General features: G+C 58.6%; 3 protein-coding genes across 7 annotated transcripts in view; 2 read left to right on the top strand and 1 right to left on the bottom strand.

Annotated features, from left to right (window-relative positions):
* The window catches only part of PASK (PAS domain containing serine/threonine kinase), a 35,017-nt gene extending 32,945 nt beyond the window's left edge, over positions 1–2,072 (bottom strand). The window contains exon 1 of one of the 2 annotated variants that reach the window (XM_072718929.1): positions 1,942–2,072. The gene's annotated coding sequence lies outside the window, so the exon portion shown is untranslated. Of the gene's footprint in view, positions 1–1,253; positions 1,548–1,941 lie in introns of those variants that run through there. The other variant, XM_025987685.2, reaches the window with a different exon arrangement.
* Positions 2,043–27,250, top strand: PPP1R7 (protein phosphatase 1 regulatory subunit 7). Of its 4 annotated transcripts, none has more exons than XM_072718938.1 (11): positions 2,043–2,294; positions 4,222–4,283; positions 4,699–4,827; positions 8,456–8,511; positions 9,067–9,132; positions 9,697–9,827; positions 10,198–10,360; positions 12,404–12,520; positions 13,328–13,432; positions 16,670–16,756; positions 26,942–27,250. In XM_072718938.1, the coding sequence occupies exons 2-11, from the start codon at positions 4,274–4,276 to the stop codon at positions 27,116–27,118; spliced, it is 1,041 nt and encodes a 346-aa protein (XP_072575039.1). In that variant the 5' UTR covers positions 2,043–2,294; positions 4,222–4,273; the 3' UTR covers positions 27,119–27,250. The 4 variants fall into 4 exon arrangements, with proteins under 4 accessions (XP_072575039.1, XP_072575038.1, XP_025843472.1 ...); XM_072718937.1 differs by having other exon boundaries at positions 4,699–4,839; XM_025987687.2 differs by lacking the exon at positions 4,222–4,283.
* Positions 16,763–26,935, top strand: LOC140593803 (uncharacterized). Its single transcript, XM_072718936.1, has 2 exons — positions 16,763–24,239; positions 24,630–26,935. The coding sequence occupies exons 1-2, from the start codon at positions 23,884–23,886 to the stop codon at positions 26,248–26,250; spliced, it is 1,977 nt and encodes a 658-aa protein (XP_072575037.1). The 5' UTR covers positions 16,763–23,883; the 3' UTR covers positions 26,251–26,935.

Genomic DNA, 27,250 nt, shown 5'->3' with positions numbered 1-27,250 from the left:
AGGGGGGAGCTGGGGGGGATGGATGGGGGTGGGGAGGAGAGCTGGGGGTGGTGGAGAGCAGGGGTGGGGAGAGCTGGGGGTGGTGGAGAGGGGGGGAGAGCTGGGGGTGGTGGAGAGGGGGGAGAGCTGGGGGGGATGGATGGGGGGTGGAGAGCTGGGGGTGGTGGTGGGGAGAGGTGGGGGTGGTGGAGAGCGGGGAGAGGGAGAGCTGGGGGTGGTGGAGTGGGGGGAGCTGGAGGTGGTGGAGTGGGGGGAGAGAGAGAGCTGGGGGTGGTGGAGAGCAGGGGTGGGGAGAGCTGGGGGGATGGATGGGGTGGAGAGGGGGGAGAGCTGGGGGGGATGGATGGGGGTGGAGAGCTGGGAGTGGTGGTGGGGAGAGCTGGGGGTGGTGGAGAGTGGGGAGAGGGAGTGGAGGTCTGGGGGTGGTGGAGAGGGGGGAGGGGGGAGCTGGGGGGGATGGATGGGGTGGGGAGGGGGGGAGAGCTGGGGGTGGTGGAGTGGGGGGAGCTGGGGGTGGTGGAGTGGGGGGAGCTGGGGGTGGTGGAGAGCAGGGGTGGGGGGAGCTGGGGGTGATGGAGTGGGGGGAGCTGGAGGTGGTGGAATGGGGGGAGAGGGAGAGCTGGGGGTGGTGGAGAGCAGGGGTGGGGGGAGCTGGGGGTGGTGGAGTGGGGGGAGCTGGAGGTGGTGGAGTGGGGGGAGCGGGAGAGCTGGGGGTGGTGGAGAGCAGGGGTGGGGAGAGCTGGGGGGGGATGGATGGGGGTGGAGAGCTGGGGGGGGTGGAGTGGGGGGAGCTGGGGGTGGTGGAGAGCGGGGGGGAGGGGGGAGCGGGGGGGGGGGGGAGCCGGAGGCGGGGGAGCCGCGGGGGGGTGGGTAGCCTGCCAAGCCCTCCCCGCTCCGGGACGGGACGCGCCTTCCCCAGGAGACGGGCAGGGACGCCTGGAGGACGCAGGCTGCCAGCTCCGGGCGGACTGTGCGCGGGCGCGGCCGGGCCCCGGGCGCCCCCCCACACCCTCGCTCTCCCGGGCCCCGGGCGCCCCCCCACACCCTCGCTCCCCCGCCCCCCCCACACACGCGGGCCTCTCCCGGACACCCCACACACATACACACACCCCGGCCTCCCCCACACACGCGGGTCGCCCCGGGCCCGGGCCAGGGCACCGCAAACGGCCGCAAGGCGGCGGCGGGCCCCCCCGGGCGGACGCGGGGGGAGCGGGGCTCCTGGGCTCGTCCGCCGGCCGCCCCGTCCATCTCACCTGCCGCCCGCCTGGGCCGAGCCGCCAAATTCGCTTCCCCGCGCGGGGAGGGGCTGCTCGGCCGCACCGGCCAATCGCAGAACGACTCGTGTCGATGGACAGGCGCCGCGAGCCAACCAGTAGCGCCTGTGGGCGGGACTCCGCGAGCCGGCGCCCAGAAGCCCGCGCTAACGGTTGCTAGGGACGCACCGGTCTCCCCTTACGGCGCCCCGGAGGAGCCAAAAGAGACGGCGCCCCCGCCCACCGGGTCTGACCAACTCGGTAGCTCTGGTCTCCGAATCCGGAAGGGTGAGCGGCGCGCGGCTCCCCGTCTGCAGCCCGGGAGGCGGGGGGCGCGGGGAGGCTCGCTCAGCGGCGGGGCCGGCGGAGGCTGCGGCCCGCAACGATGGGCCGACGTCCCGGACCCGGACCCCGACGGGCGCCCCCCCACCGGCGGGCAGCCCCGGCTCCGACCCCGGCTCCAGCTCCAGCGCGGGCGCCCTGCGCGGAGCGTTAACCGGAGGCAGCCGCCGCTCACGGGCTGAGTCCGCGCGGCGACGTCGGGACGAAGTCAGCCGCGGTGCAGACGCAGCGGCGGAGCCCGAGGGGCCGGCACGCACTCGGCGGGTCCGCACGGTGCAGCCCCACGCGGAGACCCCGCACGAGCCCGCGCGTCCCCAGCGTCCCCCAGGTGCTTCCCTCCGCTTGCCTGCAGCCACGGTCCCGTGCGTCTTGCTCCTCCCCGCCGCTCGCCTCCGGACGCCTCCGGACGCCTGCGGTGCGCGCTCAGATTACCTGTCCCGGGGAGGTGAGGCGGGATGCTCCCGCGGCGGGGGCCCTCATGGCCTGCCCCGTGAACTACAACTCCCATGAGACACTGGGGCCGCGCAAGCGCGTCGGGGTTCAAGCCTGGCGTGGGAGCCCATTGGCTGAGCTGGCGCCGAGCCGGGAGCCCTGATTGGCCGAGGGGCCTGAGGCCACAGATTCCGGAAAGGGGAAGAGCAGCCAACATGGCGGCGGAACGCGGCGCGGGCCAGCAACAGTCGCAGGAGATGATGGAGGGTGAGCGGCTCCGCGGGGCGGCGGCCCGAGGGCCCGGCGGGCGGGGGGCGGCGGCCCGCAGCGGCCTCGCCTGAGAGAAGCGGGCCGTCCGGGCTGCGGCTGCGGCTCGGGCCCCGCCGCGCGCTGACAGCTGCCCGCCGGCTCGGGGGCGGGGGCAGGGGCGGCCCCGGCCCCGGGGACCCGGCAGAGGCTGCAGCGGCCGGGGGGGCGCGGGCGGCGGGGCGCGGACGGGCGGCGGGGCCGGGTACGCCGGGCGTGCTGCTGGCGGGCGCCGCGCCCCGAACCTCCGAGCCCGGCAGCTCCCGGGGAAACTGAGGCGCGCGGCGGCGCGGAGGGAAGGGCTGGGCGGGAGGCGAGCGGCCCGGGCCCTCGTGGCCCCCAGACGCTAAATCCGACTCTTTAGCTCTGTTGGAAAAAAATAATAACGATCCGCACGTGGTCCCGCGCGTCGGCGGCCTGGGCGGGGGTCCCGGTCGGGGCAGCCCCTCACCCGGCGCCGAGTGCCGGGGAGGGGGGGGCGGGCACCTGCACATCGGGCCGGAGGGGGACGAGGCGAAGGGCCGTGGAGGGAAGCGGCCAAGAGTGACCGCCCCGGCGGCGGAGGGCGGCAGGGGAAGGCCGTGGCGGCCTGGCGAGGGGCTGCGGTGCTTGGCAGCCAGGAGACAGCCCTCGCTCGGTCCACCCGCCCGTCGCCCGTTTCCGTGTCTGGGTGAGTGGCACATACAGAAGCTCCGTGGTTCTCTGTCCCCCGGCCCGGCCGCACCGTCCCGTTAACCAGCAAGCTCCCTAGCACGTCCTGGCATCTCCAGGTCTTCAGTGCCTCCCCCGTTCCCACTGCCCAGCTGTGGGCCGGCCCCCTTGCTCCAGGGATCCCGAAACTGCACCATGATTGGATCCGCTGCCCCAGCTGCAGACGTCTGCTGCCTGCAGGGTGGGCCCGCGTTGCACTTTGGCCGCCCATCGTCTGCGGAGTCCCTGCCGCCCTGGGCACAGCCACACCACGCCCAGTGGAAGGTGCCCTCCCTCAGCCTCGGCCACAGAGTGCCCCGTGCGTGGTAGCAGCTAACTGCCGAGTGTTTACTGCGGGTCGTGCACATGCCGACTGCCCCGGAGGCTTTTCTGCGTTGGTCCGGACAGCACCTCTGGTCTGTGGGGCCTGCCCCAGCCCCCTGGTTACAGATGCAGAGAGCGAGGCTTGGGAAAGCCAACAGCCTGTTGGCACCGGGTCTCTAAGGGCAACGTGAAACCTTCAGCAGGAGCCCCCGGCATTCCAGAAACCTGTAGAGTCAGAGCTCAGATTCAGATGTTAGAATCGCATCAGATGCTCTGGGAATGCAGAATAGATGAGACAAAGCCCCAAAAAAGCCACAGAGAGACCAGTTAGGAGGCCAGGAGGGAGCCCAGGCAGTTGCCAGAGGGGGGCAGAAGGAATGGATTTGGCGGTTTGGGAGGCGGAGTTCGTAAGGACTTGGTTCTATCCAGCAGTCGCTTCCCGGGCGCGCTTTTCTCGGCCCAGGAGGAGGTACAGAGAAGAAGTAAAGCTACTTTTCCCCAAAGAGTGCACCCCTTTGTGGACGAGGCGTAGCGAGGATGATTGATGACTCCCAGGGATTTATTCCTGTTTCAGCTCTTTGAGACAGACTGCCAACGGAGATGATGAAAAAAGTCTGGAGAAGGGAAAATTATTTGACGGTCTTACCAAAGAAATTTTGCCAGTCTGCCATGTTTAGTCGTTGCCTTATCTATCGATTCAAAAAGTACTTATTTACCAGCCTTTCAAAGCAGTCAGCTGGTATCACTGTGTGCTGCTGTTTGGCATCGGTGACCTTTATGTGGGGCGTTTGGCACTACTGGCTGTCTTTCCCTTTTTCATTACAGCCCCCCCTCTGCCCACAGTCTGATTTGAGTTAGTCTTGATTTCTTTCAGAACGTGGGCCTGTGAACTGGGCTGGTTTTCTTGGCCAAATGGATAGTGGAGCATGGATGAAGGTATGTGGTGGAAGGGTCACACTGGTCCCCTCTACGTGGACATCAGGCCAAAAGCAAGCCGCACAGGAGGCGCTTCACTGTGTGTCACCCATTAGTACCTGGTCACAAATGACCCAGGGCTTTCAGAACACCTGGTAATGCTTCACAGTGTCCTCGAGGGCAGGAATAGTAGCTGCTCATCTCAGTACCCGCGTGTCCTTCCCGCTCTGCCCTCCCACACACAAATTGTCCCCAGCACCGTGCACCTCAGGTGGCGCCCAAGACGCGGAAGACACTCAAATGTTTGTCGAGCTGACTTCAACCGATGTTTTTCAATGAAGTCTTTTTGACTTACAGCTGGATGTCCGTCTGTTAAATGTTCCTCGGGGAGTCACGTAAAGTGGCTGTGAATTCTTACGGATGTGTGTGGGCTCAGTTGACAGGCGGGTCGAGTCTGAAGAATCTGGCGATGAGGAAGGGAAGAAGCAGAGCAGCGGTATAGTGGCCGACCTCAGTGAGCAGAGCCTGAAGGATGGAGAGGAGCAAGGGGAAGAGGACCCAGAAGGTACCAGGCCCAGTTAAGAGCCTTCAACTCTCTAAGGGGGGAGGGTGCGCCGTGTGGCGCATGATCTGCTCAGCCCCACCCCACCGCCTTGAGTGGTGGGCAGGCCAGGGCAGTGGAGGGCTGCTCTGGGCAGTGGGACGACTGCTGTGCGAGAGGGGCATTCCTTTGGCTGGCTCTGGGTCTGCTGATGCAGCACTAGAGGCCCTCTGGGGGCTGGCGGCTGGTGCTCCGAGCAGCGCGCCCCCTGAGGCGCTCCTAACTGAGCTGACTCATCTGTGGCACTTGCAGGGGGGATGCATTTGTTTTGAGTTCCCCTGAAGGCAAATGCTACTACTAATAACAGTGGTACTAGTGTGTGATCCGGGACGGAATCAGGGGATTGTTTTATTAACCGTATGTTCAGAAAGTGAGATTTAAAAAAAACATTTTCGTTGATGATGCTTTTGTTTCCTACTGTAGTAATGTAATTTCAGAATAGCACTTTAGAGAAGTCACTTCTAAGTCCTGCTTCACCATCCTTAGAGGCCTGAGGATTGGCTGCTAAATTGCTTAGATGTTAGGGAAATTGTCTCATGCAGAAAATATCTCAGTAGCCTCCTAGCATTTTAGTGTTTAAAAACAATAACAAAATTAACTTAGAGATGAGAAAAGTAAATTCTCATTCCATAATGGTGGTTTTTCACCCTCCGCAACCATGATCTTTGTTTGGTTAGAAAAATCAGTTTAGGGCAGCCCAGGTGGCTCAGCAGTTTAGCACCGCCTGCAGCCCAGGGCGTGATCCTGGAGACCCGGGATCCAGTCCCACGTCGGGCTCCCTGCATGGAGCCTGCTTCTCCCTCTGCCTGTGTCTCTGCCTCTCTCTGTGTGTCTCCCATGAATAAATAAATAAAATCTTCAAAAACAAAGAAAAGGGAAAATCAGTTTACATTGAAAAGAATGAGAGAGCATCTGAACAGACAGAAAGGTATCCAGGATGCGTTATTAGGTGAGAGCTGCAAATTTCCAAACACTATGCATGTTAAAGGCCGTCTGTTAAAATTATTAATAACATGTAAGTTTCAACATACTTGAAAGAGAAAACCCATCAAAGTGCAGTTGAGGGTCTCTGAAGAACACTTTTGAGAGGGTCTCATACCTTCTGCATTTTCTAAATTTATATACAATGTACGGACTTTCAAGGTGGTACTAGTCATGCACTCCCATTATGGTAATAAAACTTCCCACAAATTTCTAAAAAACAAAACTAATTTTTAAAATAACATTGTGCTCTGTGCCAGTGAAGATGATTGGTAACTATGGCAACCTAATTTTAAGGCAAAGGGAGATTACCACAAAAGTATCAGCCACATTTACTTTGGAGTTCCAGAGTCGATATTCTGGAGGTGATGTGGGTGGAATAAATGCATGGGAGTGATGGAGGAAAGCACTCGTTACTGAGTCACAGAAAGACCAAGCGAGTGGGGGCATCACCTGCTGTCACAGCTGAACACTCCGCGCTCACAGAGGACTGGAGAGTTGGTGGGGCCCTGTGCGGAGGATTTCTCTCCCTGGGTGGTGAGCTCGGGCTCCCTTGGCTTACCCAGGGGCTCACAGTCACAAAGTAGAACAATGGAACTAGAACCTGGGTTGTCCAAATGCAGCTTTCTTTCCTCCAGACTACTAGCAGTTTTATAAGTCCTTAGGAGACCAGGACTCACTCACACCTGTATTTATTTAAGTCCTGTCCTAAGTTCAAATAAAACAAATTCAAACTATCAACTGTTAGCTTTTACTTATTCTCTGTAACTTTTTTTTTTTTAAAGATTTTATTTACTTACTCATGAGAGAAACAGAGAGAGAGGCAGAGACACAGGCAGAGGGAGAAGCAGGCTCCTAATAGGGAGCCCGATGTGGGACTCGATTCCAGAACCCCGGGATTACACCCTGAGCCGAAGGCAGACGCTCAACCGCTGTGCCACCCAGGCGTCCCTGTAACTTATTTTTTAAAAAAAGATCAATACATGATACATTTGGGAAAATATTCTGGGCTGGCAACTGTTTCAGCGGTGAAGCTGTTGTTTTGAGGGGCCTGCCCTGAGCTCTGGGTCGTTACAAACAGAACCACTTTAAGCTGTGTGGCACCTGTCCTGAGGAGCCCAGGCCCAGTTTCTACCCACTGGCCCTGCTCGATTGTCTGCAGTGCTGCCCTGTGCTCTCAGGTGTCCTGCTGTGGACGCTTGGTGGCCTGGACACCTGCCCTCATTGTGCTGCCTCCCTCATTGCAACTTCCAGGGTTTGTGGACATTGGATTTGTGCTGTCTTGGGGTGAGGGGTAATTTGGGTATATCTTGTGGTTTTGCCCAACTCCTTTTATTTTATTCCTAGGTTGGTTGGTATCTTGTACAGTTGTAGCAAGTGACTCTAGTAAATGATAAACTACAGTAAATGATGTATTTTTTTGACTAGCCATTGTTGATTGTTCTGGAAAAGGCACAGTAAGAAGACCTAATTCAGCCAGTATGAGCAGTGCTGCTTTGTTAAGCTGCTGGGTCCGATGTTAGGTGCGCCTCTGCTGCCTCCGGCCGAGGGGCCAGGTGACCAGCAGACAAAGCCCGGTCCTCGGCAGGCGCCGTGAGCATGAGGGGCAGCAAGCCCGTTCTGCCGCGGAAGCAAGGGCAGTTTTGCTGCAGGGGTAGGAGCCAGGCAGAAGCGTGGCAGGCCAGGCGGCCTAGTTTCCTCAACCAAAAATTGCAAGAGCCAAAGGGGACCTCAGAGAAATGTCATCCAGTCGCAATATAGGACCTTGTTCGGATCCTAACACAAGGAGACATGGGGGTAGAATCGTCAGTTGATGAAATCCAAGAATCACCACTACTTTTTTAAAGCGTTGAGCCCTGTTTAGACGCGCACACTGCATTCAGTTCAGGGGAAATGAGGACCGGGAAGCAGCTGATTCCAGGCTGTGAGCTCGCAGCTTGAGCGAGGCTCACAGCTCTCCCCGGCACTGGGGCAGGGCTGGGTAGGGGGCCTCTGCGGGGATCAGCGCCACGCCCCCAGGGGAGGAGTGTGTTCAAATTGGTCAGGGCTCTCCAGTCCCTCTGTCGAGCTGTGCTCTGTTTTGTTTTCCTCTTTGCAGAGATAAGTGTTTATAGCTACCAGGCCACTTTCCAGAGCAATAAAAGGCACATCCTAGAACATCTGACATGCCCAGCATGAGCTATATTCAAATGGCCTGATTTATTGCCACAGACAAGAAAGGAAAGGCCCAGAGAGGGCAGGCTGCTGCCAGCTGTGCAGCTCTGGGCGGCACCGCAAGGTGGGCGGCTCCCCTACCACTGACGGGGCTCCCCAGAGGCTCTGGAGGCCTCCCCGCCTTCCTGCAAATGGCTTCAGGCTACATTTCCTTCTGGCAAGTTCAGTGGCACAGATGGAAGTTTGGAGACCTTTGCCAGTAGCCGAGTTCAGGAACATCAGGACGCCTGAAAGGTGACCGTGCCTGGAACAGGGCATTAACCACGCCAGCTGGGGCCTCCACGTACCGCCCGTGGTTTCTCCTGTGCGTGACTGAGCTCCGTGAGCCGGGCAGCCCGAGTCCCAGCACCATGGACACTAGGGCTCTGAATGGGCTTATTTCTTCTCCTTTTTTCAGAAGGACAAGAGCTGCCTGTGGATATGGAAACCATTAGCCTGGACAGAGATGCAGAGGTAATGCGCCACTGGACACAGCCGCGGGGGTCACGGTGACAGACCGCTGTGGCCGTCAGGGTATCGTTCATGGTGCTGGCAGATTAGCAAGTGATTTCCGAGGCAGATTCCTCGTGTCCTTGTTGTTTCTAAGACTGGACTGGAACCCCAGCTCTGTGTAACCAGAGGGTTGGGCAGCCAGCCCATGAACCGCCCTTTTCGGTCGCCTAAGTGACAGGAGCGGGTCAGGTGATCACATTGTCCACGGCAGGGCCTCGACCTCCCCAACCTGTGAAGCACACTGGGCACCGGCAGCTCTGGGCAGGCGGGAGCAGCACCCAGGCCCCCTCACCCCTCCCAAGCCTGCAGCAGGCTGCCAGCGGGCACCTAGGCTTGTGTTTGTGCTCAGGGGACCGCAGGGCTAGAGGCTCTATGTGCATTTTTACATCAGACTGCCCTCCGTGTCACTGTGTGTCACTGTTGCCTCACCTGCCCCCGCCCCCACTCGCTGGCCCCCATTGGCTCCAGGAGACAGGTCTTCAGGAGCTTCTCTGCAGCGACGTTTCTTCATTTCAGGATATTGATCTGAATCACTACCGTATTGGGAAAATTGAGGGCTTCGAGGTGCTCAAGAAAGTGAAGGTGAGAGCGACTCTGTCTTCCCTCTTGAGGGGGTGCTGATACCCCAGGGCCCGTCTCCCCTGAGGGCCGCAGACACATCCGTAACTGAGCGTCCTTTCTGCAGACGCTGCTGGCCTGTGTCTGGAACTGCCATCAGCACCTTTTACCCTAAACATGGTGGGGTTTGCAGAGTCGTCCCAGAGGCTGCTGGGCGAGGCCAGGCACTGACCCAGTGCGGAGCCTGCCTGCAGCTAACACACCCTGGACTGTATTGTCCTTAACTTGCCTCAGTTAAATTTGTTCAAAGCTGATTCCACTGGCAGCTTGCTTTGCTGGGAAACAACACACCCCCCCAACCCTGACTAATGCCTCCCTCACCAAGGAGGTCTGCCCAGTGCAAGGCCTGCCTCCAGCCTCCCGTGGGCGACTGCCCATCCTCTCCAAGGTTGGCACATTTCTAGAAAACAGTGGGAGAATGAAAACCACACCCCCTGCCCTAGAACGCTGGTCCTGTGTCCTGTGACCGCTAGCTTTTTCTGGTGGCCTCTCTGTTACCTATGTCAACTGTCCTTTTTCATCCCTCAGACTCTCTGCCTCCGTCAAAATTTAATTAAATGCATTGAAAATCTGGGGGAGTTACAGAGTCTGCGAGAGCTGGATCTTTATGACAACCAAATCAAGAAGATTGAGAATCTAGAGGCGCTAACACATTTGGAGTGAGTCGTGATTCCAGGGTACACCTGAGTTGCCTGTTCAGTCTCCCCAGAACCAACCCTGGGCCCTGGCTCTCCGCCCTGGAAGGTCACCTCTGCCACAGGGTCCTGCCCAGTGCCTGGCTCCACAGGTGGCGTTGACCTGCCCGCAGTCCCAGCCTGCAAGTCAGACCTTCGATCGCAGGCTCCTGGCTGGTCCCGTCTGGGGACAGCACTAATTCTGTCCTTGGCGCAGGCCTGAGAGCTCAGGCGGGCAGCTGGGGTGGGGGCGGGGGGCTCACCCACCTGGGAGGGCCCTGCCTCCAGGTTAGTGGAGTTCTGAGCTCCATGGCACCTGTGCTCGTTAAAAAATTAACTTTTTGCTTGTTCTCAGGATTCTAGATATTTCTTTTAATCTGCTGAGAAACATTGAAGGAGTTGACAAGCTGACGCGACTGCGGAAGCTCTTCTTGGTTAACAATAAAATCAGTAAAATTGAGAACATAAGCAACTTACACCAGCTGCAGATGCTGGAGCTGGGGTCCAATCGCATCCGGGTAGGTACGGGTGCGTGGCCGGGGCCTGGCCTCTGGGCCTGGCGGTGGTATGTGTGAGGTGTGTGCTGGGCAGAGTGTTTCTTATGGTGTGATTTTATTTTGCGGGAAAAGAATGCTCACTGCGGGTCGGTATTAATATCACGGGCTACAACTCTGTGGTCGAGCTCTTTTTTTTTTCTTAAAGATTTTATTTATTCGTGACTCAGAGAGAGAGAGAGAGAGAGAGGCAGAAGGAGAGGGAGAGGGAGAAGCAGGCTCCATGCAGGGAGCCCGACATGGGACTCGATCCCGGGACTCCAGGATCAGGCCCTGGGCTGGAGGCGGCGCTAAACCGCTGAGCCACCTGGGCTGCCCTGAGCTCTTTCTTTGCACGTAAATTCCACTCATCATGCAGATGCCCTCCTGAACCTCAGAAAAGTGCCCCAGTTACGGTTCTGCCCGAGGTGAAGCACTTTGGTTTTGAATGTCCTGAGGGCTGTGATCTTTGACGAGTCTCTCTGAGAAGACAGTGTCCCAGACACAGCAGAGTTGTGGCTTGCAGCCATCTGACCTCCACACGGGGGCTGTAGGAAGCACGTTGCGGCTCCCTGCTTGGTTGGCCCATCCTCCCTGAACAGCTGTGTATGACCGGGACGCGCCCCTGGCAGCCTTGCATCCTGCCACGCTGTCCGACCTCTGAGAGGGTTGGGCAGAGTAGACAAGAGGCTTTGGGAAAGAGGTCTGGCGTCCGTGGGAGTGCTGCTCGACCCATCTGACTTAGAGCTGCTGGGCAGAAGCTATGGTGGGAAACACGGACTGGCACAGGGAGGGAGAGGGCGGTTGGCCTTGGAGGGGGAAGGGGCACCAGGACGGTGATGAGGGTACCTGCTAGCCAAAACACCACTCGATGGCCACCCAGTGTCCCTGGGAAGCCGTGCCACCAAGCCTGGTGCTTCCCCGGCCTCTGGGAAATAGCCCTCTGCCTGGCTCTGGACATTCGCAGCACACTGTGATCAGTCCAGCTTGGCCCTTGAGAACTGGGCAGGATGCAAACCCAGGAGGGCCTCCGGTGACAGCTGTGAGCAGTCACGTGGCCCACATATCAGAGGCGCACGTTGAAAAGAAGAGTTAAAAGGGGGTGGTGGACACCTGGGTGGCTCAGCGGTTTAGCACCTACCTTTGGCCCGGAGCGTGATCCTGGAGTCCCGGGATCGAGTCCCGCATCGGGCTTCCGGCATGGAGCCTGCTTCTCCCTCTGCCTGTGTCTCTGCCTCTCTCTGTCTCTATGTCTATCATGAATAAATAAATAAATATTTTTTAAAAAGTAAAAGTAAAGAGTGACCCAGATGTCAACATTTTATCAAATGTCTGTCTATATGGTGGTGTCTTGAGTCACAGATCCGTGTAGACGATAGCATTGAGGGGCGCCCTCCCCCTGAATCTGCATCCTCACGTCCTACTGTGACGTACGGGGAGGTGCTCCTACCTCCTGCTCCTACCTGCTGCTGCTGTAGCGTGTGCTGAAAAAGCTGGTAGTTAGGACCTTGGGGCGGAGAGCAGTGAGCACAGCGCGTCCTGGACTGCCCACTCCACACGGCACTGGACCTGACAGTTAAATACGGGATCCCAGAGAGGAGGGCGGGTTGTGGGTCCCGAGGCGGGGACAGAGCCATGGAATGGCGGGGCCTGCTACCAGGAAGCCTGGGTGGCATCCAAGGTCAGAGCTGCTCTGGAGAAGACCTAGGAATGCATTTTAACGAACCCTTCATGGAATAACCGTGTGATAACCTGTCAGCGCAGCGCTTTAGCACTTTGGCGGGGCAACTGCTCATCTGGGAGTGTCCCCTGACCTCGAGCTCTCTGAGGGTTTGGGGTGAGCCCAGGAGACAAGGCCTTAGACTGTCCACCTTAAGCGAAGTTTCACTGGAGAATTTCCAGAGTGGAAAGGTAGCTTGCCCACAGCCCAGGGCACAGTCCAGGCAGCTGCGTCCCCTCCCCGGGCACCTTTCCTACCCTGGTCCAGCTGGTTGGCCACACGGTGCTAACTGCTACTCTTCTTCACAGGCAATTGAAAATATTGACACGTTAACCAGTCTGGAGAGTTTGTTTTTGGGGAAAAACAAGATCACTAAGCTTCAGAACCTAGATGCACTTACCAACCTGACGGTCCTCAGTATGCAGGTACTGATCCACCTTTGCTCCCACGGGCTGCACCCTGCCGGCAGCAGAAGCGCCGGACCCCCGTCCCGTTTGTCTTTGTGTCAGAGTCCACGCTCCTACTGCCAGGGAGCAATTGCAATGTTAGGTTTCAGAGCACACGTACATACGCATAAAACTTCCTTCCCTGGGTGGTTTCCAGCCCGAGGGTTGTCTTGAGAAGGTAGCGCTGGTGCTAGAGCCTCCTGAAGCATGTGGCCCGATGGTGGGAGCGACGCGTCCCACGCCCGCACAGAGAGCAGAGCCCTGTGTTTGGCAGTTGGCAAGCACCTGGCGATGCCTAGGCTCCTCCTGCCTTTCCTACCTGAAGCAACGAGTAGAGTCAGACCCTGGAGGGGAGGTGTAGGAGGGTGTTCAGGGTGTGGAGGGTCTCCCGGAACCGCTCGCGCCTCATAAAGCAGACAGTCTGCAAACTCTTGTAAGAGAAGGCCCCGTACCTTGAGTTACCGTATATACTGAAATGAGAAGTCATTTATTTTAAAATAGTGTATTTGACATTCTTGAATTACCAAATTATGGGGGTAGACCTTCCCCAGGCACTTCTAAAAAGGGAGTTCCTCACCTAAAAGCCTCTAACGCTCACACGTGCTAACGTTTTAGCACAGCAAACTCGAAATTTTGACCTTCTCTGAGTAAGTTCCAAGCTGGCACACGCGAAAGGCAGCGCGCTGTTGGCAGGACGCTTCAAGACGAGAGGTCTCCTTCCCTGAGAAACATATTGTCTTGTATCCTCCACGCTGTTCTGATGGCTGTTGGCCCTCCCTCCCGCAGAGCAACCGGCTGACCAAGATGGAGGGTCTACAGAGCCTGGTGAACCTTCGAGAGCTGTACCTGAGCCACAACGGCATCGAGGTCATCGAGGGCCTGGAGAACAATGTAAGACGTCCGCTCGTCTGTCCGGGGCAGTACGGGGTAGGCCTGGTCTGAAGGAGACTCGTGGCCTCTAGGGGTTTATGGTAGAGACCTTCCCGCTCTGGAAACAGAGCGGTCCCCACGCTGGGATGCGCATGACCCGCATACAGTCTCCCCGCGCCCCTCGGACGAGCATTGGGCCGGTGCTCCCCACTGCGGCCAGCGCCCGCACCGACCTCCCGTCCAGGGCAGGGTGCACTGTGCGGCCGCCAGCAGCGCCGCAGGCCTTTGGGAAGAGTCTGAGAACACGAGTCCTGCCTGTTCCCAGGTGCCCCGTACTGCAGAGGGCTGGCAGGTGTCGGCAGCTTCTTCCCTCCCCTCCTGACCACTGCACTTCCTGGCCCATGGCTTTCCGACCCACGGGCCATGCATGTTCTTCCTCCTGCTTTTCTCCCACCCTGGCAGGGATGAGGAGGGCCTGTCCACCTGCTGCGGACAGCCCGGCTCTTGCCCAGTGGCCTTAGATGTGCAGAGCCGGGAGGGCGGGGCAGCACTGGCCGCTGCCCTTCTCGGCTGCCTGTGGGCGAGCCTGCTTTTCCTCACTGCATGCAGTTCAAGACAAATAAAATATTTTTCTCATTATATTTTACTGGGTATTTTTTTCCTGCTTTGTTTATTGCCAGCAAAGGTAACAGCGTGGTCACTCATGTTGTACACCCAGCACTTCTTAGTACAGGCTCCTGTGGCCTCTGCGCCTCAGCCCCTCGGTCTGGTCACCGTTGTCACCGTTAGTAATGTTTTCGAGGGAAAACCACGTTCTGAATTTCATTTTACCACTACCTAGAATTTGCGAGGAGTTAGACGTGACCTGTGATAAGTGTAGTCGCCTTCCTTACCCCCTGCAGTGAAGTCGACAGCTTAGGAGCATGCGCTGGGCGTACGCTCAGGCAGTGCAGGGGTAGGTGGAGGCAGAGCTGTAAGAGGCCCAACTGTATGGAGGGCATGAGCGCACAGCAGCCGGGGTGTGCACACGGGGTGTCCGGCCGGGGGGCCCTGGGTCTCCCCACCCTGTGTCCCGCAGGCTGGGAGGAGGGTCGTGTCTGCAGCACGGTCCCCTGAGCACAGGTCCCCAGCAAATGGGAAGGAAGCAAGAGTGTAGGTTTTACCAGCAGGCTGCTACGCTGGGGTCTGGGTTCGACTCCACAGCGTTAAGAGAAAGCAGTTGTGGCCCTGAAGGTCATTATGTCATGAGAACATTTATCAGGGTCCGATGTGACAGTCTCCTCGGGGCTTCGTTTAACTGCAGATCAAATGTCCGTTTAAGTTTTCTGTCTTAATGGTTCTGGAATGTATTTTTGTTCTGGGAGTTAAGGAGGTAGGTGCCTGTCCTTCCCAAATGGCAACCCCCCGGCCCAGCACCACAGACGACACCTCGCAGCGTGCGGGGCATCCCACGGCCGGGGCCGGCTCCCCGCACGCTCCTCAGCCGTCTCTGTGGCACCGTGGACAGCCCCGTCTGCCATGCTTGCTCCCCACCTCACCCGGTTCCTCCCTTTTTTTTAAGCAATTCTCACTGGTTTGCTTTTGGATGAGCTTTCAAAACACTGTCCAGCTCCCCAGAACAAACAGGACCACGTCAAGCACATCACTGGGCCCCTGTGCTCAGAGGCTCGGGCCCGTCCTGTCAGCCACAGGGCCCACCCCGCGGTCAGAGCCTGCGTGTTTCCACTCGCACGGCCGATGACACCAAGCACCGCAGGACGGGGTCAGAGGGCTGGAGATGGCACGGTGGCGACCCAGCCTGTCCCCGCCTGCTGCCCGCCCTCTTCTGCGACCTCTAAGTCCCTGTTTGCTGCAGACGCCCCAGGCCCCAGGCAGGAGCCTCCTGGCACCCTGCACTCACACAGCAAACAGCACACACGATGGGCCCAACACGAGCTCCTCGAAGGAGCTCCTCCTCTGCATGCCCATGCCCAGCCTGCACCGGACGCGGCGCGGACCGCGTGGCTCCCCGGAGAGGGACCAGCGCTCTTGCTGGGTGACCTTGCGGGCGGACCCTCAGGGAGCCAGAGGCCGGGGCCAGAGCTGCTGAACCGGCACAGCTGCTGGCTGCGGGCTTATGTGTGTGTGTGCGTGGATTTGTTTTTATTATATTAAGACAATTTTTAACTTTCCTTCAAAACTTGGGAGGATTGGGAAACAGAATCCCAGGAATGCAGTAGAAAATGTAAGAAGGGATCCACAGTCAGAAATGGGTAAGACGAGAGCGGAATGAACTTTTTTGGGGGGGGGGCGGGGGGGAATGAACTTTTATGAGTGGCTGTCAACCGACTTCTAAGTATTTCCCTTTTGATTTTAGAAAAATGTGCCAGTTGGTTGGATTAACCGTAGTTCAGGAAGCAACGCAGGCTTTAACAGACTCCATTTTCGCTGCAATGTTTCTGGACTCTGTCAAACCTTGAAACTACAGCTTAAGAAGTATTCCCGAGGCTTAGCTGATGTGTATCAGGGAGACGGCGTCTGCCGGCATTCCTCGGAGGGGGATGGTGTGTCTCTGCGTGGAGGCGCAACGTCTGGCCTGCAGACGGTGCTCAGTCGCTCCGGACGCTGTCCTGTCAGCTGTAAATCCCAGGCTGGAGCCAGACCCACTCGCCCTCAGCACCCCCGGAAGGGGCTTCCCCCTCTGCCCCTTCCTCCCGGTCCTCCGGGAGCATGGGCCGGGGCCAGTGTGCCACCTCTGCTTGGACCTGAGCAGTGTCCTCCCTGTGGCGAGCCCCAGGCTCCTCATCCCTAACTTAAAATAATATTTTAAGGATTATTTTTGAGGTATGGTGCACGTCCTCAAGATAAACTGAATAGACGTTGCTCTAAATGTCTCCCCTTCCTCAGAGACCACCCTGACCTCCCCACCCCGAGCCCCAGGCCCACCCCACTTCCTGGGCCGTGTCACTCTGCTCTTCCGGGACCACTCATCTCAGCAGGACAGGGGCCCTTGTGCATCGCAGTCCAGGGCTGGGAGCGTCAGGTGCCAAGGATGGTGGGCGCTCGATGCGGGGGCTGTGAGGGTTCCGTATGCGAAGGACACGGGGCCGCAGGAAGCGGGCAGGCGTCGCCACCCCGTTGGCATGCTCCTGTGCCAGGAGGGCAGACTGGGTGGCCCACCCCACAGCTCTAAGCTCGGCACCTGACGCCCTGTGCGTGATCACACAGTCATTGTGGAACTGAGATAATCCAGGAAAAAATCTTATCTCCTTATTTTAGAACAAACTCACGATGTTGGACATTGCATCAAATAGAATCAAAAAGATTGAAAATGTCAGCCATCTAACAGAGCTACAGGAATTCTGGGTAAGTGGAATGCACGCGGGATTGACGTTGCTTCTGCAGATGTGCTGCCTCCAGGTGGGGTGCCGTGAGCGAGGGCAGGAGCGCCAGCCCCGGGGCTTCCAGGAGAGCGAGGCGGGCGGGCACCGTCACGAGCATGGTGGTGGCTTTGTCTGTGGGTCTGCGTCACCGGGGAGCAGAATCTCAGGCCCCACGTTACCCCAGATGGGGAGACCCTGGAATGGGCAGACGCGGCACCGGAGCCGTGCGTTCGGTGCGGACGTGCCCCAGCACCAGAGAGGAGAGGTGGCCGGGTTTGTGCGGCCCATCGTCCTGGACCCTGCCGCACGTTCTGACGGTTACACCTGTGGTCCTGGGAGTCGCATCGCAGAACCAGTAGGAAGAAACAGGAGAAACAGGTTGTAGGAAGTCGTAGTTTCTTGACTCGTCTAAAGGTGTTGCAGAATGGTCCCCGAGCTGTGGTCCTCCGCGTCAGGATCGCACAGGTGTCTGGGGGGCCCGTGCCCAGGCTGGTGGCCCCGCAGGGATCACTGCACACACCTCACCCTGTGATGCTGTGGGGCGAGCAAGCTCCTGGAGGTGCTCAGTCTGACCGGGCTCTGTGCGGAGTCTGAGGCACGATCCTTCCTCGTCTAGCCATGCTGCCCATACGCTTTTCTTTCCTCATCTTAAAAGATCATCCAGGTCTCCCTGGAGCACAGGTAGCCTGCTGTGAAAACGCCCCTGGGCCCTTATTACTATCACTGGATCTTAGGAAGTGTCAGGGTGTGGAGCCAGAGCAACTCTGGGGGCCCCAGCGAGCCCCCGGGCGCCCACCGGGTGTAGTACTCAGCCCAGCCCCGCGGGCACGGCTGGGGACAGGCTGGCTGGACCAGAGCAAAGGCCTTTGGCTCTGGAGAGGCCGGGGAACGACACACAGCAGCCCACAGACAAAAATGCGGATTCCAGTGGCAGAGGGCCTGGGTGACAGGGAAGGGGAGCCTGGCTGGAAGTTTCAGGAGTAGGTTTGGGGCACCAGCTGGTCCTGAAACAGTGTTTCTGAAACCGGATTCCTTCTCCGTGCCTGCCAGGGGAGTCCGGGCAGGGGACCTGGGGTGCTGAGACCACAGCTAGGGCCGGCTGGGTGCCCCAGCCAGGGGGAGGATGGCCCCAGAGCCCTTAACGCACAGAGGATCTGCTGCTTAGACCACCACGCAGACAGCCGAGTGAGGCGGAGCTTGCAGTGCTCCGAAGAAATAGGAAGCCAGTCTCAATAAAGGCTCAATCGCCCAAATTCTGCGTTTATTCACGCTCCCTTTGTTCTGCCAGTTAGAGAAGGACGTTGCAATACCCCCGCCGTGGTTGTGGATTTGCTTTGTCCGGTCCGCTCCGTCAGCTCTTGCTGCTTGTATTTTGAAGGGCTTTTTTTTTTTTTGTCATTGCACATACGTGTAGGATTGTAGTGTCTTCCTGAAGCCTTGTCTCCTACCGTGCGGAATGTCCCTTTCCGCGCCGCCCTCTGTTCCCGTCCTGGGGTCTGCCTCCGTGTGATTCTGTTACCGTTCCCATGGGTATCTTTCCCCATCCATCTACTCAGCCTGTGTCTTCATAATCCATAAACTGTACCTCTCGTAGACGACACGTGGGTTTTATCCAGTCTGACCATCTCTGCCTTTCAAGCGAGGTGTTTACCCCACGTACGTTTAATACGATTACGTTTACTTGCATCTTGTGTGATGGTTGGGGTCAGGTCTACCATCTTGCTGTTTGTTTTTTATTTGTTCTTTTTTCTCTCTTTTCCTGCCTTCCTTTTGGATTGGGAAAAACAGTACTATTTTGCGGATAGTCTATTTTATTTCCATTGTCAACATATTTGCTTATATCTGTGTTTTATTTTTGGTGACAAATACACGAAGCATATTTTCAATTTTTCACAGTTTGCCTTCAAGTAATATTACCACATCACGTAGAATGTAGGACCCGTACAGGAGCACGCTTCAGTTCCCCCCCAGCAGCTAACATTGTTCTGGATTTTACTTTTAATAGGTTATAAACTCCATGGTATGTCACTATATCAGTTACCTGTTAAGGAAATTAATTTTATTTATTTATTTTTTTTTTTTTTAGAGAGAATGAGTGGTGGGGAGGGGCAGAGAGAGGGGAGAGAATCCCAAACAGGCTCCACGCTCAGTGCAGAGCCTGACACGGGGCTGGGTCTCACGACCCTGAGATCATGACCTGAGCCAAAATCAAGAGTCAGACGCCCAACCGACTGAGCCACCCAGGCGCCCCAAAGGAAATTGAATAACAAGAAAACCTACTTGTTCTACCATTTCTGGCATTTATTATTCTTGTGTGTAGTTTGCATTGCAGCATTTCCCTTCCACCTGAAGAATTTTAACATTTCTTATTGTGCAGGCCTGCTGTGAACCAGTTCTTTCAGCTTGGTCTGAAAAGCCCCTTTATTTTGCTTTCGTTCTTGAAGGGCAGTATCACAGGACAGGACAGGATCCTGGTTTGACGGTTGGAGGAGTGCCTTGGGCACCTGTCCGCGTCCCCACCTGCTCCGGCTCGCTCGGCTCCTATGACCTCGTTCACCTGTGTGCAGTGTGTCTTTCTCCCTCCAGCTGCTATTTATGTTCTTGTTACCACTTTCCTTTCTTGTCACTTGCATGTCATGTGCTATTGAGCTTTTAGGATCTATGAATGTACAGTTTTCAAAATCAAATGCAGAAAACTTTTGAAAATAATTTCCTCAAAACATTTTTCCGCCCCTCCTTCCCCCAGTTTCTTCCCCAAACCCCCAGTTGTGGATACATATGTTGTCTGGCGCCTGGCAGCTGGGCCATTGGATGTTTTATGTGGTGTGCTCCATTTGTACAATTTCTGTTCCTGTTTCTGCCACATCTTGATCTTTTCTTCTGCAAAGTTCATGTGTTAAGCTCATGTAGTCCATTTTTGTATCTCAGATGTCATATTTTTCAACTCTAAAAAAAAATTTGGTTCTCTTTCTGTAGATTGTATTTCTCTCCTTACATGTATGTTTTCCTGAAAGCCTTCCTTTCTCACTTGGCTGGTCATTTTTATATAAGATGCTGGCCATTAGGATGTTAAGTTGTTGGGGCATCTGGTGGCTGTCAGTAGAGCATGTGACTCTTGGTCTCGGGGTTGTGAGTTCCAGCCCCATATTGAGCGTAGAGGTTACATAAAAATAAAATCTGTAAAAAAGAGAGATGTTAAGTTATTCACCGTTTGGATTTTTGTTGTTTTCCTTTAAAGTGTATGGGTTCAGTCACTGCGGGATCCCTTTGAGGCTTGTTTACAGCTTTATCAGTGCGTATCTAAGAAGCCTAAGGCTTGGTCTGAGTCTCCTCCTAAGGCTGTTTCTAGGCTGTGAATCCTCTGGTACATTTAATGAGGTCCCGTCCTTGGGTTGGTGGGAGCACAGACATGTCCTTTCCCTGCGTGAATCCTGACCTCACCCAGCTCACAGCTCTGGGGCCAGTCCACACTCACTTTTCAGTCCAGGGTTCCAGGGGACCCCAGGTGCTCTTCTGGATCTATTTTCCCTACGTAGCTCACTCCCTCCGAGGATTCCAGCTACCTCTGCCTCCCTGAACCACTCACAGTCTCAGCTTGGGTCCCCCAGGGTCCACGAAGCGCCTCCAGGCAAAAGGCTGGATGAGCACACAGGTCCCCTCCCCGTTCTCCTGCTCTCACTGCCCTGTGTTGCCTGTTGTCTGGTGTGTGCAGTGGTTTCATGTCGTCCCTGTTTTCTAGTTTATGACCAAAGGCAGGTCCAGCTCTAGTGCCCCATCACACGAAGTGGAAGCCCTATTTATTTAATCTCATTTTTCTGTGAGGGTGTAAGCCTCATGAGGGCAGAGGGATCTGTCTCTGTGTTTGCTTACTCTTACCTCACCGGCCCCTAGAATCATGCTGGCACACACGATATATGGTTAACGTCCATATATGAAACACGGCTCCTACAGAGGTGCCATCTCTGCAGGAGGGTAGGAGGGTGCCCGGTGGCTCAGTCGGGTAAGTGTCCCAACTCATGACTTTGGCTCAGCTCATGATCTCAGGGTCATGAGATTGAGCCCTGCGTGGGCGGGGGGGGGGGGGGGTCCACGCTCAGCAAGGAGTCTGCTTGGGATTCACTCCCCCGTCCCCCTGCTTGTGCTCACTTGCTCAGTCTCTCTCTCTAAAATATATAAATAAAATCCTAAAATAAATAAATAAATGAGGCAGAGCATGAACAGGCACGTCACAGAATAAGAAGTAACAGTTGCTTGTAAATACATAAAATGTCTTCTACTTCATTAACTTTTAAAATACACTAAAACAGTGAGATGTGTTGTGGCCGTCAGGTAGGCAGAGCCTTTGCTAGAATGGAGTCTGTGCTGTGCTGTGCCGAGCGCTCCCATGGACGCCGGCGGGACTCGTCAGCAGGTGTCCTGTGGCGTCTTCAGGGCCGCGATGCTTTCACATCTAACACCCTAACAAAATGATGAGAAATTCAAAGATTTATGTACAAAAATACGTAAATATCAGGACTCATTTTTTTCCGGTGGAAATAGCTTTGTTGTATTTTCTAATGATAAAGTCTGTCTGTTCATTGTAAAAAAGCAAAAGACCAGATTACAAAGAAGAAACACACGTCTGCCTTTTCCTTGCTTTTCGGTGTGTAGTATCCAGTTTAGGAGAGATCATAAACCCAAAGCTTATAAAAACAATTACCCAGACTTTCTTCTGAAGCTTTAGGTTTGTATCATTCATACAATTTCTCCAACTTAGGGAATAGTGAATAAATGATGACGTATCCGTATGATGAAATATGCTACTATGAAAGCCTTCCAACGAAGTTTGTAAAGGGAATTTAATTACAGGAAAGTGCTCATGAGATAGCGTTGATGAAAAAGAAGGAGGTGCAGCTGTTGATAAAATCAGCGCCCTGGACACACAGAGAAAGGTCTAGAAGTGCACATGGAGAATCGAGAAGCCCTCACCTCTGGATGGCAAATGGAGAGCTGGCTTCCCTTTTTATACTCCCCAGTTCCTCCAAGTTCTCTGTAACAAGCATGTTTCCTCCATAAGTGAAAAACAAATGTGCAGAAAAGTATATTCTAGGAGAACAAGGGGCAAGACTTGGAGCCGCACCTCCTGCAGCGGTAGTCAGGCTCACGGAGCAGGCTGGAGGCCGAGCAGAGGCCGACACGGCCTCCCGTCTTTTTCTCTTGCCATCGTCCCTAAGACGAAGCTATCTCTGTCTTGCTGTATCTCCCACTTTGGGGCAATGAGCACTTTGGTCCCCAGGAAGAAAAGGAGGAGCGGGTGTATTTCAGCGGCGAGCCGGGTGGCTGCCGACGTCGCTGCGTGCGGGCAGGAGCGTGGGGGCCCCGCGGCCCACAGACAAATGGACACAGACAAGGAGCCACTGTTTCCCTGGACGAAGGAGGCAGAAATCAGAGCTGGGGCTCCCGGGACTAACATTTTCTGGGCGGGGGTGCAGCGGGGAGATGGCCGCACAGGACAAAGCCCTGGCGGTCAGCCTGGGGCTTCCTTAGACGAGTCGGCTACCCGCGTGTCCTGGCAGCTGACAGCCGTGGGGGGACGTGAGCCCGGTGCCGGTTCCAGGCGCCACCCAGCACGCAGAGGCCCTGGCATTCTGACCTGCCAGAGCGGAGAGACAATGCCAGACACCCAGAAACTCCATCGACACCCTGGCACGGCCACCATCGGGCGGGTGAAGCACTGTCCGGGCCCGTGACCAAGCCGCCACAGGACCAGGAAGCTCGCCAGGCGGCCGCTGGAAGACAAGACGACTCAGGCTCTAAGTAATGTCACATCCGCAGGACAGTGCGACCCGTGACGAGGAGAAAAATGGCTCCGTAGAAGCCACAGGAGGCGATCGGAAACGACCCCCTCACCTGGGTCCCAGCACCCGTGCCCACGTGGGGCCCCTGCCCGCGCACACACGTGGGCTGCGCTGACTCATGCCTAGCAAGCAGCATAGAGCAGTAGCAACAGGGCCTCCCCCCGCGGTCGGGTTGGGGGAGGCCGGCTTCTACCCTGGGGCTCGGCTCCTTCTGGCTCGCTCGAGTCCCTACCGTGATTTGGAGTAACAGACGCCCCTTTGGACGCCGGCAACATACAGGGCGCACGTCCGCTTTGTTGAAATGCCCTACAGATGTTCAAAAAATAGGTGATTTTTATAATCTACCGGTTGTGTGCGAGACGTATCTTGAGATTTCCCCCGCATCCCTGTCTTGAAGATGTTACTGAGTTTGGGGGAAGTTAAGTGTTTTCTTTATAAATATCAGCCAGAAAACCGTCCTGAGGCGAGGTGTGACGTTTGGGTCCTGAAACCCTGAGCAGGTGCCGGGAGAGCCTCGCACAGGACACGTTGTGCAGCACAGTCCCAGCAGTGGATTCAGGCAGCGCCCGTCACTGGACGCCACGACCACGAGGGGCTGGGCGTCCGCCGTGTGTCACCCCGCGTGGAATTCACCAACTGCGAGGGGAGACGCGGCCCCAAGTCACCCACGTGATCAAGCCTCCGACCCTGGCCGAGGGACAGCCTGAGCCGTGCGTCGCCCGACGTGATTCCTCTATAGAGCACAACCCCCAGGAGAGTCGTCTGCGCTCACCAGGCCCTTAGAGCTACCGACAGGAAGTACGGGGGCTGGAGGGACAAGGAGACCAGTGGAAGAGTCCAGAACGAGGACACTACGCGGCACTTAACTGGGGTTCTTGAAAAAGCTTCGTTTAACAGAAAAAAAAAATGAGTAGAAAGTGGGAAACGTTCTAGATTAAAAGAAACTAAAAATTTCAGCCTCTGGAGAGATACGCCAGGAAGGGCCCTGGCCCCACCCCGTGACGTGCCCGCGGTGACACACGTACGAGGGGCAGGCTCCCAGCTCTCTGTGCCTCAGGCGCGGTTCCGGCGTCCCACCGGTGAGCCAGGCCCCGCACTCACCGGGCCCCCAGGCTGGGACGGGCCACGGGACAGGGGCGACCTCCGGTGCGAGCGGAGCGGGGCGCAGGTGCTCCGGGCCTGGCCAGAGCCCAACCCACGGCCACCGTGACGTCACCAAGACGCTCTTAAGCAGACTGTGCGGCGGACAGCGTCACACCTCAGCTTTTGTTAAATGACGGTCCTTCCTGCAGGTCGGCGGCGCAAGCGTATCTGGTGCAAGCGCCCCGCCGGGCTCCCCGCCTCCGCAGCCCTGGCTCGGAGACCACGGCAGCCGCAGCCCCGGGGGAGAGAGGCGCGGCCGTGTGACGCTGGCCAGGCCGATGGGCCTGTGCTTAGTAGGTCGACGCTTGGGTTTGTCCTGGAAGCACCTCCCGAGCGTCCCTTCCAGGGAGCGTCTGCCCGCGCGGCAGCAGAGCATCCCCTCGCTGTCCAGGCCCTCCGTTCGCCAGGGCCGACGCCTGGGGGTGCAAACCAGCTTTGCCAGAGCACGAGACCCACGAGGCCCACGGGGAGCCCTCACCGGAACAGGTGAGTCCGGAGCACGTGCGTCCGAGACCGCCGCTGGGCGGCCGTCGGGCTGTGGCCGCGGGCGGGGGGGCTGCGCGGCTCCGCTGAGCTGGGGAAGCATCGGTCGGCGTCTACGGCAGGACGCAGCCCAGCGGCCGGGGCCCAGGCCACCCTGGGCAGGCTCACCCCGTGGCGCCGCGGGGCTGCCGACGGCCCGGCCCTGCCCGGCAGCACTCGCCAGCGCCCAGGCCTGCAGCTCCACCGGAAGGGCCGCTCTGAGCGTACGCGCCCCCGGCTCGGAGCCGGTCCCCCCGCGCGAGGGGCCCAGCGAAGCAGGACGCCAAGGCCGCAGCTGGGAGGCGACCAGCCAGGACTCGAGGCGCTTGTTGGACAGTCCGCGTCTTCCTCCAGGAATCCACCTCGGGGGCGTGTGATCCAGCGTCTACTGTTGGATCCGAAGTCACCGGATGAGCCAATAGGAGACTGTGACCTGCGCTCACGAAAAAGTAGCGATGAGAACCCAACCCCCAGCGTTCAGTGCGTTCAGTGCCCGTGTATCTCCGGCCCGGGGCCGAGGCGGGTCATGTGGGTCCTGCTCCTTCCCACCTCCAGACCCTCCTCCTCCTCCTCCTCCTCCTCCTCCCCAAGACCTCAGCCCGCTGCAGGGTGCTCGCTGCGCGCCTGCCCTTCGGCACCCTTGTTTCCGTGTCGCCCTGTCCTGGGGGTTCCCCGGGGGCCTGGCTTCCCGCCTCCTCAGCCCCAGGTGAGCCCATCATACGTGCTCCGCCCCCTGCCCTCCTGCCTGCGGGCCCAACTCTGCCGGTGTCTCCGGGTCCCTGGGGTCGGCGTCCTCCACCCCAGCCGCTGTCCTTGCACCCACAGCCGCGCTTCCTCCTCACGCCACTCCTGGGACCTCTGGGTCTTGGCCCCGCGGTCCCCGGACACGCATTGGTCGTCCTGCTGCGTTCTCCTTGGTTTCTTCCCGCGGCTCACGGCAGTGCGGGGCCCCCGTCTTGCGCCTTCCCCTAGGGAGCCTCCCTGGTCCACACGGGCCCCCGGGGCGCCCCCAGCACACACGTCGTGTTCCCACCAGGGCCTGTCCCGGCCCCAGGGCCAGGGCAACAACTGCACCCCTGGCCCCCCACCACCCCCCGGCGTGGGACAATGTCGGCTGGGCCTGTCCCCAGGCTCAATGTCGGGCACGTGGGCGTCAGGCCAGGCTCTCGGGATCGTCCTTCTTTCTCTGCCTCCCTTGCTCGTCCCGTGCGGGCCCACATCTGCCCTCCCGCTTCACCCAGCACCCGGCCTCTGCTGTCTGCGGCTCCCCCGTGGCCCAAGCTGCTGTCCTCCCGCCCGGCCGCTCCCACGGCCCCCAACCTACCACGTCACCCCGTGTCATTGGCTGCGGATCCCCAGCTCCTGGAGCCCAGCCTGGATGTGGTGGGTCCCCCACAGCCGTCACCCTGCGTCCCAGACCCGAACACGAGGCGGCGGCGCAGAACTCCAAGCCGACCAGTGTGACCTGGAGCACCTCGGGGAGGCCTGGGGAGGCGCCTGCCCCCGCGCTGGCCTTCCTGCAGTGGCTCCACGTCCTTCCCACGGCGCGCGTGGCAGCTCCGTAGGCTCTCGCAGGACAGGTCTGCTCCTTGTCCCCATCCCCATCCCCGGGCCGCGCGCCCCTGCCCTCTGCCTCTGCGTGCAGAGGCCCCAGGGCCGCGTCGCTCCAAGTGTGGCCTCTGGAACAGGCGTGACTGGACCGGGGGGCTCGAAGGGCATGGGGCTCCCAGCAGCCCACCCGCGCCCGTGTCAGAGCGCCGCAGTCTGGGGCGTGCAGGGGGGCGGGTTACATCACAGAGATCAGCAGACCTTGCTCGTCGGGGCTTCTGGAGTTTTCTGGGAGCTGACTGCTGCGTGCGGGTGTGCCCGGGGCCTCGGGGTGCCCGTCCCGCACTCCCAGGCTCCTCTGCCGCCCTTTGCACTGTCCGTCTGCGCTGTTCCCTGGGGCCCGGGGACCGGCCTGGCCCCTCCCTGAGCCCCGCCTGCCCCCAGAGGAGCCTCGAGCCTCCACAGGACGGGCGTGAACCCCGTGCTTGCCGCGCCCCCGACGGCGGATGATAAGGTCCAGAACTCTTCCTGGCTCCGGAGGGTTCCCTCCAGGTGGGCCCTGGGGGCCGGGGGGAGGCCCTGAGCTGCCTGGAGCTGCGCAGACCCCCAGGCCCTCCTCCGGCCTCACACCCTGGGGACGAGGGTCGTGTGGGCTGGGTGAGATCCACGTGGCGCGGCGTTTCCCTCCAAGGCCAGCAGCAGGGATCCCAGTGGGACAGGCCAGGGGCAGCTCATGGGACAGACGGATGTTTAGTTGGCGTGGGCACCGCCCTGAGGGCCGTGTAACGGTCAGAGCACACAGGCAGGCCTCGGGGACCACTGGGGGTCTGGAGGAAGGATGCTGGGACCTGCGGGGACCCTTGGCCTACAGAGCGCGTGGTCGTGAGCCGTCGCGTGCTAACGGGCAGCTCCATCGTGGTGGTGGGGCCGAGGGCTGCGCGTGACCCGGACCGGTTCCCCAGGGGCGCCGCTGCAAGGTGGCCCAGGAGGTGCTAGAAGGTTCCATGGGGCCCGGGAAGGCCGCGCGGTGCCCTGAGCGGGTGGGGCGGGAGCGTGGGGCAGGGGGCCGGGGCTGTTCTGCACTAGCCGCTTCCCTAACCTGCGTGCGTGTCCCCCAGATGAACGACAATCTCCTGGAGAGCTGGAGCGACCTGGACGAGCTGAAAGCAGCCAAGAGCCTGGAGACGGTGTACCTGGAGCGGAACCCCCTGCAGAAGGACCCCCAGTACAGGCGGAAGATCATGCTGGCCCTGCCCACCGTGCGGCAGATCGACGCCACCTTCGTCAGGTTCTGAGTCCGGCTGGCTCCTCGCCCGGTCCCTCTCGACAGGAACGTCCCAGCCACGGTTTTTATCCACTCGCTCCTCGAGCCGTCGCTCTCTCAGCAGTCACAAACCCAATGGCAATAAAAAGGCACTGAGTGATGA

Source organism: Vulpes vulpes, chromosome 9 (assembly GCF_048418805.1).
Source record: "Vulpes vulpes isolate BD-2025 chromosome 9, VulVul3, whole genome shotgun sequence".
NCBI lineage: Eukaryota > Metazoa > Chordata > Mammalia > Carnivora > Canidae > Vulpes > Vulpes vulpes.
The sequence above is the reverse complement of the archived record's forward strand: the minus strand, read 5'-3'. Positions and strand labels throughout refer to the sequence as shown.

Coding starts and splice junctions, on each gene's coding strand:
- PPP1R7 (XM_025987686.2), top strand. CDS start 2,102: ATGAGACACTGGGGCCGCGCAAGCGCGTCGGGGTTCAAGCCTGGCGTG. Junction 9,828..10,197: donor GAGGCGCTAACACATTTGGA/GTGAGTCGTGAT, acceptor GCTTGTTCTCAG/GATTCTAGATATTTCTTTTA. Junction 16,757..26,941: donor CAGAGCTACAGGAATTCTGG/GTAAGTGGAATG, acceptor CGTGTCCCCCAG/ATGAACGACAATCTCCTGGA.
- LOC140593803 (XM_072718936.1), top strand. CDS start 23,884: ATGACGGTCCTTCCTGCAGGTCGGCGGCGCAAGCGTATCTGGTGCAAG. Junction 24,240..24,629: donor GGGAGCCCTCACCGGAACAG/GTGAGTCCGGAG, acceptor GTCTTCCTCCAG/GAATCCACCTCGGGGGCGTG.